The sequence below is a fragment of the Cricetulus griseus genome, assembly GCF_003668045.3.
Source record: "Cricetulus griseus strain 17A/GY chromosome 1 unlocalized genomic scaffold, alternate assembly CriGri-PICRH-1.0 chr1_0, whole genome shotgun sequence".
In the NCBI taxonomy this organism is placed as follows: Eukaryota; Metazoa; Chordata; class Mammalia; order Rodentia; family Cricetidae; genus Cricetulus; species Cricetulus griseus.
The window spans coordinates 36,346,468-36,364,340 of NW_023276806.1; the positions used below are offsets into that span (position 1 = coordinate 36,346,468).

At 46.7% G+C, this 17,873-nt stretch overlaps 1 protein-coding gene across 1 annotated transcript in view; it reads right to left on the reverse strand.

The window, feature by feature from the left end:
• LOC100767638 (retinal-specific phospholipid-transporting ATPase ABCA4) overlaps positions 1-17,873 on the reverse strand; it is a 137,359-nt gene that overhangs the window by 37,747 nt on the left and 81,739 nt on the right. The window contains exons 18-27 of the mRNA XM_027395638.2: positions 17,057-17,146; positions 15,354-15,528; positions 12,882-13,013; positions 10,817-10,956; positions 10,146-10,283; positions 8,764-8,957; positions 7,648-7,732; positions 3,789-3,994; positions 3,419-3,467; positions 691-953 (exon numbers count right to left, since the gene is read on the reverse strand). Coding sequence (XP_027251439.1) covers positions 691-953; positions 3,419-3,467; positions 3,789-3,994; positions 7,648-7,732; positions 8,764-8,957; positions 10,146-10,283; positions 10,817-10,956; positions 12,882-13,013; positions 15,354-15,528; positions 17,057-17,146 — 1,472 coding nt within the window. The remainder of the gene's footprint in view (positions 1-690; positions 954-3,418; positions 3,468-3,788; positions 3,995-7,647; positions 7,733-8,763; positions 8,958-10,145; positions 10,284-10,816; positions 10,957-12,881; positions 13,014-15,353; positions 15,529-17,056; positions 17,147-17,873) is intronic.

Below are 17,873 nucleotides of genomic sequence, written 5' to 3' on the forward strand. Positions count from 1 at the left end.
AAATTGTTCCTGCAGTCATAGAAGAATCTGAATGTATAGCATGCTCAGCCAGAGCCTAAGGGGAAGCTTAAAGGACAATCACATCACTTGCTTCTCTTTGAACCAGAGTTTTGTTTTTGTTTTTGAATGAAAAACTCAGAAAGGGGGCTGGCTCACAGCCGAGATGGTGTAGTGTGTTTGCCCGTCATGCATGAAGCCCTGAATTCAATCTGTAGTATTATTATATTGAGCTTAATGGTACATGCCTTTAATCCCAACACTCAGAAGGTGGAGGCAGGAGGACCAGAAGTTCCAGGTCATTCTTAGCTGCACAACAAGTTTGAGGTCAACCTGGAGTGCATGAGACCCTGACTCAAAATAGGACAATGGCCTTGACCTTCAGGTCATTAGACAAATGAGTGAAGCATAAAGCTTTACCTTTCATTATGAAAATCGATACAATACTGGCAAATGTGGTACTATCCTATGCTTTACTCTAAATGAGGCCCAATCCTTTCAAGGTTTGCAAAACCTACAATCAAAGCAAAGGTTTGGCAAGGAGGAAACAGAGCTGATAGGAGCTGAAGAAAGCGTTCTGGGTCGCGGTTGAACCCATGCACACAGATGCTCTCAAGAAGACAGGAAGTCAGGATTAGCCCCTCAGACCCAAGCAGAAGAGCTGGGCCAAGTCTAATCAGGCCACAGTGGTACCTGAGCCAGAAAGTCCTTGTGGCTGCGGACAGCGCGGTGGAATCGCTTGACCAGCAGCGCCTGCACATGTTGAAGAATCAGCCGAGCACCTGTGTTGAATGGGGCACCGGGTTCCTCTGGCTCTGGGGAAGGCTGTCCCTTGGAAGGATCCACTTGTCCTGGGAAGCAGGTGTGGGGGCCCTGGGCAGGCTGCCTGACCTTCTCAGTGGGAACAGAACAAGGGTGCCGGAGACCGCCATGTTCTCTTTTCTGCTGCACGCCGCCTAAGGGATATCGGATCGATAATTTGAAAAATATAAATGTAAGAGATTATTATATGCATTTCCCCCCTTACAACATCAGCTACTCTTCATTTAGGGAACCACGGGGCATGGAGACTAGTAATCTTTCTGTTGTTGTTTGGGGGCAAGGTCCCTCAGTAACCCATCCATACTTGAGGGAGGTGTTGAGAAGGTAGAAGAGAAGAGAGAGGCTCATAGCTCGGAGAATAAGAGCCATTAGTCCATGTGGCTTCAGGCACCTCACCCAGCCTCAGTGTACTCAGGTTTCCTCCGATGGGCCAGGTCCTTGTTCTACCTGCCTCATGAGATTATCATGATACCAAGTAACACACTGACATCAGGTGCTTTGTCAAGTATAAAGAGCCATACAAGTAGGAAGTGAGAGCATTTGAGTTACCACGAGAGTCTTGCTAAGTCTTGACCACAGATCACATGCTGTGAAAAGGTTTGATGTGTATGTATATTATATTATATTATTATTATTATTATTATTATTATTCTCATTTTCCAAATGAGGAAATGGAGGGATGAAGAGGCTAAGTACCTTGCCTAAAGGCATTTAGCTATCAAATGATGGAGCTCAGGTTTGATGCTTGTCTACTGCACTCTATAGCTAAACTCTGAACAGTCTCTGAAATGCCCACCTGTATGCCCAGGCTGACCAGTCTTCAACATCTGACTTTATTGTTCTGAGAGGCTAATTATTAAAAAGGAGCATGCTGTCCTGGCAAAAGTCCCTAACTTTTAAATCTAGCACACTGTGTGGTATACTTTAATGTTTTTTCATTCTTGTCTTGGTAAATGTGAATCTTTGGCTTTGAAGGAATAGAGAGAACTCAATTGCTCTCTGCAAAGAACTTAAAAAAGAACCTGGGCCTCACAGTGATCTACTCCTATCTTCTGTGGAGAACTCAGCCCTTCCCCTTCTGCAAGAATGATTGCCTCAATAGCCTATCACATGACCTATATATATGGGTAAGCTGGGGTACATATGGACTGCTATACATAGCCATTGGCAATTCTAGACATGGCTGATACATGCTTTGTCACTTAGAAGCTGGATGAGACACACATTATTTTAGGATGTAGGAGCAGAAGCAGAAATTCTGTAGGAAGGAAACACAACATAGAAAGACATTTCAAGGTGTCACACTGGGTAGGAGGAGGGGGACTAGTGACCCAAGACAGCAAAAGAAAACTGCTTCATATCTTTGCCTCTGAGCAGGAGGGAGGGCCCAGTGGGTCTATTTCAGCAGAGGGGGAACATGCCACTTGTTCTATTGGAAGTGATTTGTGGCTGGATGGTGGTGGCACATGCCTTTAATCCTAGCATTCAGGAGGCAGAGGCAGGTGGATCTCTGTGAGTTAGAGACCAGCCTGGTCTACAAAGCAAGTTCTGGGATAGCCAGGACTGTTTCACAGAGAAACCCTGTCTCAAAAAAAAAAATAGTAATTTGTGTTATGGGGACAAGTTACCTTTCTGATACTTCTATTCCCTCTACAGTATGTAGACAATACTCAGAATGCTTTGTGTAGCCACGAGGAAGCAAAGGACCCAGGCTAACACATATAGAAGAGAGAAGGCCAGAATTCACAGGAATTTTGGTCCCCACCATTTCAAAGTGTACAGGTTACTAACTGAGAGTTTAAGAGTGATTTTCTTTTCTTTTCATTTATTTTATTTTGTTTTATTAGTTCAAATTAGGAACAAGCTTGCTTCAGATGTCAATCCCTTCTCCCTCTCCCTCTCCCCCCCAACATCCCACCTGCCTCTAGCCATCCCCCCTCCACTCCCCAGGCAGGGTAAGGCCCTCAAAAGGGACTCCCCAAAGTCTACCACATAATCCTGGGCCAGGCCTAGGCCCTTCCCCATGTGTCCAGGTCAAGAGAGCATCCCTTCATATGGGATGGGCTCTCAAAATCCCTTCTTTTTTTTTTAAGACCTTATATATTTAATACAGTGCATTACCCCTGTACAAATGGGAAAAAATTAAGTTCAACATTTCTAGACTTTTCTTTTTTTTAATCTTGATCTCAAAGGGGCCAGGAGACTGTAGCTGACATCTGGGTTATATTAACTGCCATCACTATCTCTAAGGACTCTCTGCTAGCTGTCACTCATGCAGACAAGAATGGGTCAGAAGCCTGGTAGAGAAGAGAGGAGATGAGATGGTGATAAGAAAGAAAAAAGAGAGCAGAAGTGTAGGAGGCGAAGTTGTGGGGTGTAGATCTACCAATCTGACATTGGTAAGAATCCCGACTCGTCCAGAATGTCACTACCCAGCCAAATTCAGTTCCTCATTCCTGTCGCCCACTGGCAAGAGGAACACAAAGTGCTTTTCTTGGTGCTAGGGCACTAGGAAGGAGGGAAAGCACAAAGCACCTGTAGACTTTTCAAGATCAAGTCTGGAGAAACAGGGAACGGGCCACGGGGGCTAGCACCATACCTGCAAACATAGAGCTGGAATCAGAGTCCTCTGTGACCTTCAGAAAAATCTATTGAGACACAAATAGAGACTTTGAGTCAGACATTCCTACTTCCAGGAAAATTTAAACCTACTTCCATTTTGTTGGGCACTATTACATCATGGGAAGAAATATATTCATTCTATAAATGAAAAGGTTTAAGTACATGGTGACCACAGATGCAGAAAGTATATATGCACGTGGACCAAGGTAGGAGGAAGCCAGCTAAAGATGGAGAGAGTTGCTACACTGAGTGGGGAATATTGGCCTTTTGCTTTAGTGTTAGACTTTTACAATAGCCGCCTTTTCTGGCACTAGGCTGAGACCAACTGCAAACTCTCTCTGCCTTACCTCTTCCAGGGGAGTGTCAGAAATTCCAAAGCTGCTGAGCCCCAGGTCAGCCAGTGTCTCCTCCAACTCTCTGAAAAGGCTGGCATATGCTCTCTGCTTGAAATTCTTGTTCGGAAGAAGGAAGATAAGTTCTTGACCAATGCATTCTACCAGCTTTGCCTCTGGAACATGGTGGTAAACCAAATCCATCAGCTCCTTCACATTCCCTAGGACAAGAGAAGGGACTGATGATTCCAACTCTAGTCAACCTATTCCAGAACCTGGAAGACTGTGAGATTGTCTGGGCCTCCTAGTCTATTCCACCTGCCTCTCTCACTCTCTCTTCCTTTCCCTCTCTTATTTGAGAAAGGGGCAGGTAGCCATAACTATCCTCTGTTTCCCACTCTCTCCCTCCCCACTTCTCTCTCATGTATGTGTATATGTGTGTGTTGAAACAGGGTCCCATGTAGCACACATAGGCTGGCTTCAAACCCTTTATATAATTAAATCTGATCTTGAACTCCTGATCTTGCTACCTCCATCCTCAAGTGATGGATTATAGATGTGTACAAATATACCATCTTTCCCAGACCATGGTTGTACACATCTTTAATCCCAGCTCTTGGGAGACAGAGGCAGGCAGATCTCTGTGAGTTTGAGGATGGCCTGGGCTACACAGAGAAATCCTGCTTGAAAAACCAATTTATAGAGGGCTGGCAACATGGCTCAGTGGTTGAGAGCACTGACTGCTCTTTTAGAGGTCCTGGGTTCAATTCCCAACAACTACACGGTGACTCACAACCACCATGAGATCTGGTGCCCTCTTCTGGCATGCAGACATACATATAGGAAGAACATTGTATGCATAATAAATAAATCTTTTTTTAAAAAATTATATACCAACTTTGTTTTTGGTATGTGTGTGTGTGTGTATTTGCTGAGATGGGGTTTCTCCCTGGTTTGGTAACTCAGGCTGGCCTTCCTGAGTGCTGGGATTAGAGGCATGAACCACACACTTGGTTCTTGGCATCATTTCTTTTAGACCCGATGCTCAGCAAATGTATTTCTAGCTTAGTTGATTCTATGATAAAAGTATTCCAGGTGGCTAGCTGTGCAACCTGAAGGAGGGTGTTTCTGCCATTGTTCAGTCAAATGTGCTATTGCCTTAAGGAATGCTAAATTGTGTGAGTCCTTCCCTAGTTCCTCATCTGTGAAAGGGGAGAATACCTGCCCACTTCAAGACTGTTTGTGTGGGTGGGGAGTTAATGTACACATGGTGCTTGGAGCTGGCACAAGGCTGGCACTTAGCTGCTATTGCATTCCTGAACGTCAGCCCACGGGAGAAAGCTCATTGTCATGGCTGCTTATTCTCATTCATTGGAAGCTTAGGAGTTAAGTCAAAGTTGTTTTCTTCTTCCTAGTCTGGTCCAAGCAAACTGTAGGGGACTTATTCAAGCACATGTCTAGAGAGGAGACAAGACCCCTTCCTAAATCACACCCATGCCTGGTTTACTTCTTGGAGAGCCACACCATTTTCCTTTGAGTTGTGCCTGTCTTCTCAGGCAGAACAAAATTCACTAACCAGAGACTGCAGGAGGAGGCTGGGAAGCCCTAGAGAGGATGAGGACAGTACAGGGAGCAAGGTGGGTAGCATGATAACTTTGAATAGCCAAGACTGGATTTTATGGACAAGCATTATTACTTTGAAATTGAAAGCCTCACTTAAAAAAAAAAAAAAAAAGTCTTGCTTTGTAATTCAGACTGGCCTTGAACTCAAAATCCTCTTGCCCTAGCCTTCTGAGTGCTGGGATTATAGGTATGTGATACTCTAATCCCAGTGAGCGTTGATGTTCAGTTTTCTTAAAGGGTCAGCATTGCCTAGGAGAGTCTCGCCTTTCTTTCAAAAATGATGTTGCTAGAATAGTTCTCAGCTCCCCCTTAAGATCCCGGGCTTAGCTAGAAAGAAAGGCTTATGTGTCACACCTGCAAACTGTGTGATTGTCTTCAGTCCAAGATGACCTCATACTGGGACCAGGGAGTTCTTTACTGGAGGAAATAGCTCTGACCCAGTGCCTTGTAGGGGTCACACTCATTGTTCTCTTAGGAAGGAAGTGAGACCCAGTCACTGGATTCCCAGGGATTGTGTCTTAGATGTGTGTCAGCCTCTCAGAAGGGTCCATCTGGCAGGGAGCTCTGTGTGTGTGTGTGTGTGTGTGTGTGTGTGTGTGTGTGTGGTGGGTGTGTGAGTGAAAAGCCAGCCAAGGAGGTAACTGGGGATTAAGGGAGCTCTCCTCCCTAATTGGGGGTATCACTACCTACTGCACTTACGACCATCGCAGCACGCCCATGCTATACAAAGAAAGCCATGCTTTAGAAATCATGCCAGCCACAGACACATTCCAAGTTGATTTTCATGGACTATAACAACTAAACACATTAGTGTTGATGTGTTTAAAGAAAACATCAATGTCTGGACCGAGATCCCAAGGAGAAATTTTCAGCAGCACGGGAGATGGCCACAGAGAGACGAGCAAAGTGCAAGAGACACAATGCTAAGGAAATGCCTTCTATTCAGCACAGGCTCTGCCTGTGGGGAGTAATACTGGTGTTGGGCTCCAAGCACTTCCTGTGGGGCTCTGTTGTTATTTGGGACAGGGTCTCACTATGTCCTTCTAGATGGCAGAAGCTCCCTATTCAGATCAGGCTGGTCTAGAACTCATAGAAATCTGCCTACCTCTGTCTCTGCTGGGATTAAAGGTGCATACCAATGCACCTGTCCCGAGCTGCCGCCCCCCCCCCCCTTTTAAGCACAGTACATCAATATTGTCAAGTGTTCTTGTTCCATCAGATTTCACTTAGTAAATTCTTAATGTTTGGGGGGGGGGTGTTAAATAGGAAAACTTTTTTTTTTTTTTTGAAAAACATACACCTTCCTCTGTTTATAAAGCAGGGTTAGTACCTAAGTTTAGTTTTGCTTTTACATAGGATTTTCAGGTATCTGGCATTCCTCTTACAATGTCATTCTCCTGAGAGGTGTGAAGGTGGGCATGGAATGGAAGTTGGTGGAGAATGGAAAGAGTTGCTCTTGGGATCCTGAGCTTAGACCTGACAGGGAAATTATTGCATGTACAGTGAGCTTATTCACTGTGCCTCTCTGGTGATTGGGAGAGGCCTCTGGGAGATAATATACCCTTAAATTAAAGGGAGGCTCACTGGGAACTTGGGTAACACTAGGAAATAAGGGGCACTGCACAAAGATGTCCACCTACAATGCTCCATAGTTTCCCTGTAAGAGGCTTAGAGGGAGGGAGAGATAGATGGCTCAGAAGTTAAGAGCACTCGGGGCTCTTGCAGGGACCACAGGTTCAGTTCCTGGTACCCACATGACTCACAACTGCCTGTAACTCTAGTTTCAGAGGGTCCAGTGCCTTCTTCTGGCTTCTGCAGACACTGCACACATGGTTCACCTTCATACACGCAGGCAGTCACACACATAAAGTAAAAAAATCATAATAAAAATATTAAAAAGAGAGAGAACCAGAGGGTACCTTGGCACACTTTTAGAAGTGTGTGTGTTCATGCTCTGTTACAGGGCAGGGGGACTCTAAGGACCAAGGGTTAATATAAGCAGGGGTGGGAACTGAACAAACACTGGACTGTTGCTAAAGAGAGGGCTCTTGGGTGCATGATTTTAGAATCATGTTAGGAATCCTGTTAAGAGGAGAAACAGGCTCAAAGGAAAAGATGAGCAATGCATGGCATTGGACTTTAAAGTACACCAAGCATTCTCTTTGCTAAGGTGCATCACAACAGAGCACACCCAACAACATGGACAATGGTCACTGAACCAGAACTGAGGTTCAGCCTGTCCACCTCTTACCATCCAACACTTGTTCTTCAGTTATCTCATCAACCCGGGCTGGACACCTGGTGGAGAAACCCTTTGATGTACAGCTGCAGGCCCCCTACAACAGATGGACAGAAATGATTGACAGGATACACATCATTTCAATGATAGCATCTTCCTGGTGCCAGTTGCTGTCACCACTGCTCTGTTTGTCTCTCATCACCAACCGGGGCCAACATTTTTTTCTTCCCTGTTTAATCTATTAATTCATCTGAGCATTTGGAGGGTGTAGCTGCTTGATTTTTATCCCAGAGGGAATATGAGTCAGAGAGAGAGACAGAGACAGAGACAGAGACAGAGACAGAGACAGAGACAGAGAGGCAGAACCTGCAAGCATCCTTTTGGCTTGGCATAAATAATGTAGCAGCTAGAGAGACACTCTGCTCCCCTCCTGACCCCTGTGCACACCAGGCTGTGATTTTACCCTGGAGGTGTAAAAGACACTACAGCAGAACCTTGCAGCAATCTGAATATGAGGAACACCTGTTCTTGAGGCGCCCAGGCAGCGTCCACAACACTTTATCTCATTTGTCTCCACTACATCCCTTCGGGACAGAAGCCAGCACCATCAGTTTCATTTTAGTAAAGAATAAAAACCACCACCTCAGGATGACACAGTAGAGGTGCCAGTCCCTCCGGCTCCAAGGGCATGCTCAGTGGCCTCTCATGGTCTCCCCTCACACCCACATCCTTTTAGGTTAGAGTTCCCAAGGATGTCTTTCCTTAGATTTCATTTACTGCTGGAATCCAGGCTTAATTAAGGGACATTAATGTTGGGAGAGATACTTAAACAAAGCAGTCTAACCTCGAAGGACAAGGAGCTCCGTGGTACACCATGCTACATGTGTAGTTTGAGACACTGATCTGTAGCACTTTCAGGTTATTTAAAAGTAGTTGTATCTGGGTGTGTACTTGGGGGCATCTCTGTAAGGTAAATTAGTGCACAATTACTGAAATCAGCAAATGGTCCCAGAGGCAAGCTGATTCTCATGGCTAAGGGCCCAGTGGGTAGAAATATCTAGAATGGCAGCCCCACACTGCCTGTCCCTTCTCACCCACGTTGGGCGTCTTCCCTGGGCAGACTCGTACCTCACAGCCACTTCTTTGGCTCTGGATGCTTTTCATCTTGCGAACCAAGGTCAAGTAGAAGCCTGTGCCAAAGCAGTTCTTGAGGAACAGTGGTGTTCCAGAGCAGTAGAGCCTTCCCTGGGAAATGATGGCGATTCGATCGCCAAGGAGATCAGCCTCATCCATGTGGTGAGTGGACATGATGATGGTTCTGCCTGTGAGGGAGAGGTCAGGGATGTTCCCAGACAAGCCCTGGAGAGGCTGGACAGCAGCCTCTGGGTGATGTGGCTCCCAGAACTTGGAGTGAATGAACACAAACCAAAAAGATAATTCTGCAGCAAGCACAGTGGTATTATAACAACCAATACATCCTAGCATCCTGCATACTGTAAAGCTGTCACACATAGTGTCTCAGCATTGAGCCTCAGGTATGCGTCAAATAAGTTTACACGTGTGGGACACACTCATCACTGTTGTCACTGTCAGCATCTATGGGCTTCCATGTGTTGTCTTCACATTGTTAAACACCACTCTTGTATTTTGTAAAGACCACACACAGCACTCTCTCATTAAATGGGAACTGTTATTAAAGAGGGGGAAATGAGGATTTTAGCCAGAAAACCTTCAGTGTGGGGGGGGGGGCAGGGTGAGGAGTACAGTAAGAATAGAGGAGGGGGTTTTCCAGGCTGCACAGGATGAACCACATTGTGGCTTGTGCAGGCTCTCTGAACTCTGCCTGATGTGGCTTCTCAATGTGAATCTGGAAGGTGCTGGGATAGATGGTTAAAGAGCCCATCTTAAACATTTCCATCTGCCACAGTCTTCTGTGCTTCCAGACATCCCGACACCTGTTCTTAACACTTAGTCTCAGGTAGTCATGCAGCAGCTAGGCATCTTCTTCGGATGCCTTTAGGTCCCTTTAGCCAGAGGGTAATTCTACTTTTCCAGACTGGAGGACTAAAGGTAGAAATAACTTCTTGTTTTGTTGAAACAGGGCTTCATGTAGCCCAGGCTTGCCTTGAACACGCCATATAGCTGAGACAGATCTTGAATTTCTGATTTTCCTGCCTCTACCTCCTGAGTACTGGGATTATATACATGTACTACCAGGCCTAGTTTGTGTGGTGCTAGGGTTGAACTTGTGACTCTGTGCATGCTGTGTAAACACTACCAAATGAACTTTCTAGAATAGTTCAGCAAGTAGGCCACTTCATCAGTAGCCCTCTGCTTACATTCATGTAAAAGTCTCAGAAGGCTGACACTTGAACTTGGACTCACTGACAGTCTCAAGTGAGTGCAGTTATGGCTATTAGTATATGTAGCTATAAAATACTAGATGTGAGAAAATGGGATTCCTGGAAGAACCTCGATGTGAGCTTGGGGTACTGAGCTACGGCCCTCACCTGAGCGATACTTCAGGAGCAGGTCCCAGATGGAGCGCCTGGAGTAGGGATCCACCCCAGAGGTGGGTTCATCCAGGACCACCACTTTGGAATCTCCCACAAAAGCAATGGCAACAGACAGCTTCCTCTGCATGCCTCCTGGAGGTGGAAGGAAGACGATGCTTGTATATCATAGATACCTTGGCATGGGAAAGAGAAAAGCCTGGGGCTGGTGGCTTATGGCGACTCTTTAAATATGACAATCTGATACTGCCACCTTAGATATGCCTGCACTGTCCACAACCATAGTGGCATTCAGGCTTCATCAATGCAGAAAAGCCACCCTTGCGTCCCAGTACCTGGTCATTTGAAGGCTGTACCTTTAACTTTGCAAGAGTATTAGGAGCTCTCCCCCCATTACAAGGTCCTACCTCAGTGATCCTCAACCTTCCCAATGCTGCAACCCTTTAATACAGTTCCTCATGTTGTGGTGACCCCCTAACCATAAAATTATTTCATTGCTACTTCAGAACTGTAATTTTGCTACTGTTATGAATCATAATGTAAATATATGATATGCAACTTTTGCAGGGGTTATAATCCATAGGTTGAGAACCACAGCCCTACCCAACCCTCTGCTGAGTTGCACTGGGAGACAATGGATGCTCCCTGTTGCCTTCAGTGCCAAGCACCTGAAAGGTCCTGAGCTTCCTCATTTCTCTTGTGGTGGAGGCCAGTGTCTTCTAACATGGCTTCCATCTCCAGCTGGGCCTCCTCCCAGGACTTCCCTTTCAGCTGGGCATAGAACAGGATATGCTCAGCCACGGTGAGACTGTGGGGACACAATGAAGAGAAAAGCGATGGGCTTAGCAATTCCATTTCTAGCAATTCATCTTAGAAAATAAATATGAAGCCAGGCAGTGGTGGTGCATGCCTTTAATCCCAGCACTTGGGAGACAGTGGCAGGAGGATCTACCAGTTCAAGGCCAGCCCTGTCTCAAAAGAAAGAAAATAAAGATGACTATGACGACACAATTTTCATCATGGTATTATTTAGATACAAAAGTGAAACAACCAACCAATCTTGCCCAAATATCTAAAGAGAGAATTACTTAAAAGTTCATTTGTATATTGGGACAGTATGTAAACACAAGAAATTCCTTTTAATTACATGAAAAGATATTCATAACACCATAGGCTTAAAAAGGCAATTACAGGGCTGGAGAGATGACTCAGTGGTTAAGAGCACTGATTGCTCTTACAGAGGACCTGGGTTTGAGTCCCAGTGCCTACAAGGTGGCTCACAAACTGTAATTCCAGTTCCAGCATACCTCTTCTCAGTCATGAGGCACACATATAGTGCACTGATTATACACTCTGGCAAAACACCCATACACGTAATAAAATAATAAAAAAGCAAAAGTCAGGTTACAAAATTGTATATATAAGTTTGCTCCCCTCTATAATTTTTAGGTCTCCATACATTTCTACACACGCAGAGAAATCTCTAAAGAATTCATTTAGAGGTGTTGACAGCAGTTGCCTCTGGGTGGTAAAATGACTAGTGATAGTTTTGTTGTTGTTGCTTCCTTTTTGGGGGGGAGAGGGTTTCAAGACAGGGTTTCTCTGTGTAGCTTTGGAGGCTGTCCTGGCACTAACTCTGTAGACCAGGCTGGCCTCGAGTTCACAGAAATCTGCCTGCCTCTGCCTCCCAAGTGCTGGGATTAAAGGTATGAGCCACCAAGACATGGCTGTTTTTTCCTTTGTATTTAGTTGTCTTTTCTCCTTCACTCCACTCCTTCCTTCCACAATGACTAGAGTCAGGACATAAAATTTGTTTCAACTGGAAATAAAGAGTTGGGAAAGAGAGAGATAAGGAGGAGGGAGGGAGGGATGGAAAGGAGAAGAAAGAGAGAGATGAAGAAGAAAGGGAGAAAAGAAAGAAAACTCAAGCAAGCCAGCATGAAGTGCCCTCTGAAAGGGCTGTCCTTAGCACAGGGCTCAGCATGGAGAAGGAACTAAGGCTCTCCTCTTTCTGGTCATCTCCCCAACTATTTCAGTGCAAGCAAGGGGCAGGGGAGTGTCAAACTTCCCTGGCTGGGGACATGCAGCTCTGAGCACCAGGTGCACAACCTCACATTTGGAGGGACAATTCTGTAGGACAAGGGCTTTGAAGGTGGGGATCAGGCGAAAGCATTGGACTGGAGAAGACGTGGGGGGGGGGCAGGCGAGGACAGGATACAGGTGGCTTAGGGTTACTATTGCTGTGATGAAACACCATGACCAAAGTAATTGAGGGAGGAAAGGGTTTATTTGGTTTACACTTCCATGTCACTGTTCATCATCAAGGAAGTCAGGTCAGGAACTCAAGCAGGCTAGGAACCTGGAAGCAGGAGCTAGTGAAGAGGCCATGGAGGAAGGCTGTTTGTAGAACCCAGGACCACAAGCCCAAGGATGGCACCGCCCAAAATGGGCTGGGCCCTCTAACATGAATCGCTAATTAAGAAAATGCCCTACAGATTTGCCTAAGCCCCACCTTATTGAGTCATTTTCTCAACTGAGGCTCCCTCCCTTCTCTCCAGTGACTCTAGCTTGTGTCAAGTTGACATAAAACTGGCCAGCATGGGAGGGGTTGTTTCTAGTAGACATTCTGTCTTCCCATGGTGCTGGGGATGGAACCCAGGGATGATGGACATGCCAAGTACTCTACCTCAGAGCCCACCCCTGCCAGCAGTACCTCAACTCCAGTTCACTTACTGGTGGAACAGGATGTTGTGCTGGGGACACATGCCCAAACTCTGACGTACTGCATCCAGGCTCGTTTCAATGTCTTTCCCCCCAACGAGCACAGTCCCAGATGTTGGTGGTAACAGACCTGTCAGGATGGACCTGCCAAACACAGGGTTAAGTGGGAGAAGAGAAGGTCTTCAGGACTCACCAGGGAAGGAATCCAACCCCAACTCCATCCCAGGGTCAGAAGGATGCTTGTACCAATTTCTGCCTCAGCTCTTTCAAACTCAAACCTACATCAGCTGAGGGGCCAGAAATTTTCCACACAGGGCTTAGCACCAGTGCCTACATTCAAGTCCTAGTGCCTAGGACCACAAGGGCCTTCTTTCTCTGCTTTTTATTTCCTAGTGCTTTCAGATCAGTATCAAAAGCCTCAGGGATTCACAGCCTCAGATACTCCACCACTCTGGTGGTCAGTTGTAGTGCCCACTGGGATGGTTAGTCATGATGTGTACTGGGTTGATCAGCCACACTGGTCACTGCTATGGTCAGTCACGTGGGCAGTTGTAGTGTCCATTATGAAGGTCTGTCATAGTAGTCACTGTAGAGTTCACTGCTGTGGTCAGTCGTGTGGCCACTGTTGTGGTCAGCTATAGTGGTCACTGTCTTGTTTACTGTGGTGGTCAGTTGTAGTGCCCACTGTGTCCATAGTGGTCATTTGGTGGCTACTGATGTTGTTAGCCCTTGTGATCACTATCGTGGTCACTGTCGTGGTCAGTTAAAGGGGTTGAGAGCACAGCCCACTGCTTTGCCTGGGTAAGCAGCCTTGACTGTGGAGAAACTGGTTGTTGCCTTTGCAAAGACCCTGATGATGGTGAGAAGCTGAGCCCACATTCAGTGTGTGTCTGCTGGTTGACTGACTGCAGTCAGGAATAGGAATTACCACTAACAATTTCAATTTGGGATCCCAAACATAAAAAGCCCATAACTGTGTTGTGATGTTTTCTCCCTTTCTTTAAAAAAACAAGACATATTGACCCTTACCTGCTTAGGTGAGTCAATACCTACTTTAGAACGGCACCAGTGTGAAGTGAAACTTTAAAATGTTATGTGATTCCCAGTGTTAGGCAGTGTTGTGTTTCAACCCCAGGGGAAGTTGACTTTCTGCAGTAATGTGTTTGTCTTCAAGAGGTCCTGGGGTCGTGGATGGAGCTTCCTATTCTCTGACCATGAGAGTTAGCCAGGAGATAGACCTAGACTGCCTCACCCAGCTCTCTCTGTCTTGGGTTCTGATAAAATCGCAGACTCTCTGAACCTGCATTTAGAAGCTGAAATCTTTGTTGATCAACCACTAGAGGGAAACAGTACCAAGCACAATGGCACCAGCCCCGCATTCCATTCACACTGAAAGGCCCAAGAGCACATTCCAGGGCAGGGTGTTCACCGCTGTTCCTTCCCGGGGCTCTGTAAGCCAAGGATTTGATGGCTGCTGTCACGTGGCTTGTGACCCCCACCCCTCCTCCACCCACCCACCCAGCTCTGCCTGGGAACCGTTCAGCCGGTTCTCAGCAGGCGGCGCTCAGGCCCCTTTGAGAACTGTAGGACTGAGAAGTCCACCCAGAGCCCTGGATCTTCCTACACTTGGCCTTCTGCCAGGCAGCAAGTATCCTCCACTGTTCTCTCTACGCTTTCTCAGAAATGTAACCGACCCCCGCCCGAGGTCCCATGCCAACACCGAAGCATCCCAATAATCGATAGGAGGAGTGGCCCTTAAAAACAGGTGTTCTACAGACCCTGGACATGCAGCCATGACGTTATCCTCGTTGTGGGTGACAGTAATGCGGGAGACATGGGGATTAAGGAGGGGATTTAGGGTGTTAGAAACAAGAGGCAATTGCGGCAAGAGTACCTGGGTAATATACCACTGAGCCATCCAACTCAGAGGCTTGAGGAAAAAAATCACTTAAACTCTGTGACAGAGTTTATCCATTTCCGTGACAGAAAGGGGCCATACACTTACTCCACATTCTCTCGTTGCTTCTTAAGAATACTGAAGATATTCGAGTGGGCTTTGAATTCTGCAGCATTCTCAGGAGATTTATTTGTTTGTTTGCTTGTTTGTTGCAGTGAGTGGGAGGGCATTGTATTCAAGACAGGATCTCACTATGTAGTTCTTGCTATCCTGGAACTCACTATGTAGATCAGGCTAGCCTTGAACTCATAGAGTTTACCAGCCGCTGCCTCCCAGGTGCTGAGATTAAAGGCATGAGCCACTACCCCCAGCTTGCTTTGGAAATTCTTGGGACCAAAAAAAAAAATAGTGTTTTGTTTGTTTGTTTCCACCAAAATTCAATGGGGAAGAACAGATGAAGTTACTAGGGAGTGTGGAGCTGGGGGAGATGGGAAGGGGAGGGGAGGGGAGGGGAGGGAGGGGAGGGGAGGGGAGGGGAGGGGAGGGGAGGGGAGGGATGGAAACAGCCTCTTTGCTAGAGCACTCACAAGGTGGTGGTTTTCCCTGCTCCGTTGTGACCCAGGAATGCCGTGATCTGGTTCTCATAGAAAGTGATGTTAAGGCGGTCCACAGCGGGCCTGCTACAGGGCTCAAAAACCTTTACCAGGTTCTTCACACACACTCCAGGCACCAACCCCGGAAGCTCCCGTTCAAAGAAGGAGTCTTGGAGGGAAAAGCACATTGTAGAAACACAGCGCTTTAACCAACATTGTGCTTTCTTCAGTCCTGTGCTCTGCCCGTAATTTCACCTGCCCACAGGCTGCGGCGGCTTTGTAACAAGGATCACAATAGCAATGGTAATGATTGCATTGGCCATCGATTTAACACTTACTGTGGGTAAGGCACTGTTTCCAGTGCTTTCCAAGAATGGCCACATTTCACACTCGTAGTCCTATGGGTAGATACCACTAGGCTCATTTCAATAGGTTAGAAAGACCAAGACCAAGACATCACTTGTTCCATTGAGGTCACATGGCTTATAAGTGGCAGAGTTGGGGTGTGAGCCCAGAGCCCATACTCATCTGAAATAGTCCTTGCCTATATACTGAGTTAACCCCAAGCTCCATCTTTGCTCTCAGGCACAGTCTATAGGATTCTTCATGGGTTTCTGGCTCCAGCTCTTACTCCTCAGCACTCCAGGACAGCCCACTCTTCCTTCTCACGGCTCCTCTCTCCCTAGGCCCCTTCCATGTTGACCTACCCTTCCCCTCTCCCTACCACATCTTCTCTGCAGTCCACTCTAAATAGATCCCAGATTAATTATTGTCAGAGTATTAATTCCAAATATCTGCTCCCTGCTGTGTCCCCACATCCATTGCATTGTCTGTCTGTCTGTGCCTCCAGGCTCTGTGCTCCAGCCTAAAGCTGGGTAGGAATCACCATCCTCAGCTCTATTGTCGGTCATTTTGACCTCATCAAACCACTCCAGGAGGAGGGCCTTCCAGAGGCATCCCTGCCTGCAAACCAGCTCTGTGAGGACCAGGGTCTCCAATGTCAGCTTTGCCAAGCGGTGCTTGAGGGGTGCTAGAGGCTGGACCTTCTCATGCCAACGTTAGGCTAACTCAGAGCCTGTGTGCCTCTCTAAACCCAAGAAATACAGACACTCAGGCATGAGAACCCTTAGAAGAATTAGTTCAAAAGGGAAGACAGAACAGCTAAAGCCAGGGACGCAAGTCTTATGTACCCTGCCCATCAGCCCAGGAATGATTAGGTAACTTCCGCAGCCAGGAAAGGCTTCTGATGGCTGCAGTGAATGGACTCAGGGTTTGTAAACCTTGAGTGAAGTGCAGTCAGCTCTGCTAGACTCTTTCCCCTTACTGCACTTATTTTTGTCTTTCCTTGTAGCTCACATCCGCTTCAAGTCCCAGTGACCCAAGTCATTGTTCTAGCTAAATCCTCGGAAGCCAGCACATTCGTGCAATTCACTTGGGATTTGCCTAACAAGGGCACGAACACACTACAGACTTGGGATTTGCTTTCTCCAGGAAACATGCACTAATGTCTGGGTTGGACCATTCATCCCCCTCGTGTGCAGCTGGACATCGTATTTAACAGCAGTCAAGAGAGGGAGTCAGCTTCCTGGCCTTCCCTTCACCCGTCTGTGGCTTTGCTCTGGCACTACTGGCACTGCTAAGTTTCATAGTTTTTGCCTTGTCTCTGCTCTGTTCTTTTGAGGGGAGGACGGTATTACCACTCATTCCTTCCGGGTGCTCCGGATCCTCCATCTCCTCAGTTAAAGGTTCAGTCCTTTCCAGGGCCCTCTCTTCTCTGGTTGAACAACCTGGACCAACCAGAAGCCCATGTTACTCTTCAGTAAAGATCAAGCCAGGAGAGGAGGGGTAGAGGGAACAGATGAGCTCCCCACCTCGGGGGGAAGGCAGCTCCCTTCAACAGGCTCAGCCAGCATTGCTCTGAGACCAGCCTGCTGCATGGCCTCCAGCTCTGACCTGCTGCCAGGTCACGAGGTACTCAAATGTGATTGCACCATCTTCATCAGGCCCAGGGGGACTTTTGTAATTGGAGCCTGGGAGCTGGAGAGTTTCCATTTACTCTGGTGTTTGTTTTTAGGGGGAGCTGGGAATCAAACTCAGAACATCACACATGCTAGGCAAGCACTCTGCCACCAAGCTCCATCCCCAACCCTCACCTCTTCCTTTTAACGTGCTAGGCTTCCCATGTGAGAAATTGTGGTGAAAAAAACAAAAAACAAAAAACAACAAAAAACAGACAAATAAAAAATCTGCCCCAGGGTTAAATTTGGAATGAGTTAATTCTCTTTAGCCTACTATCTGGTCCTTTTTTGCTCCAACCTAAAACATGTCAGTCGTGGAAAGGTTTAACAAAAATCCATCTATAGTGAGAGGATGGGTAGCCAGCTTAAATCAGAGTTTGAGAAACAGCTCCCTTGAGAAAGCCACCTATTTGGGCATTCAAGAATCTTGAGGTTAACTCCAGGGTGGAACGTGGAACCTGGTGGGTGTTCAGGATTGTGAAGGGTAATAAACACA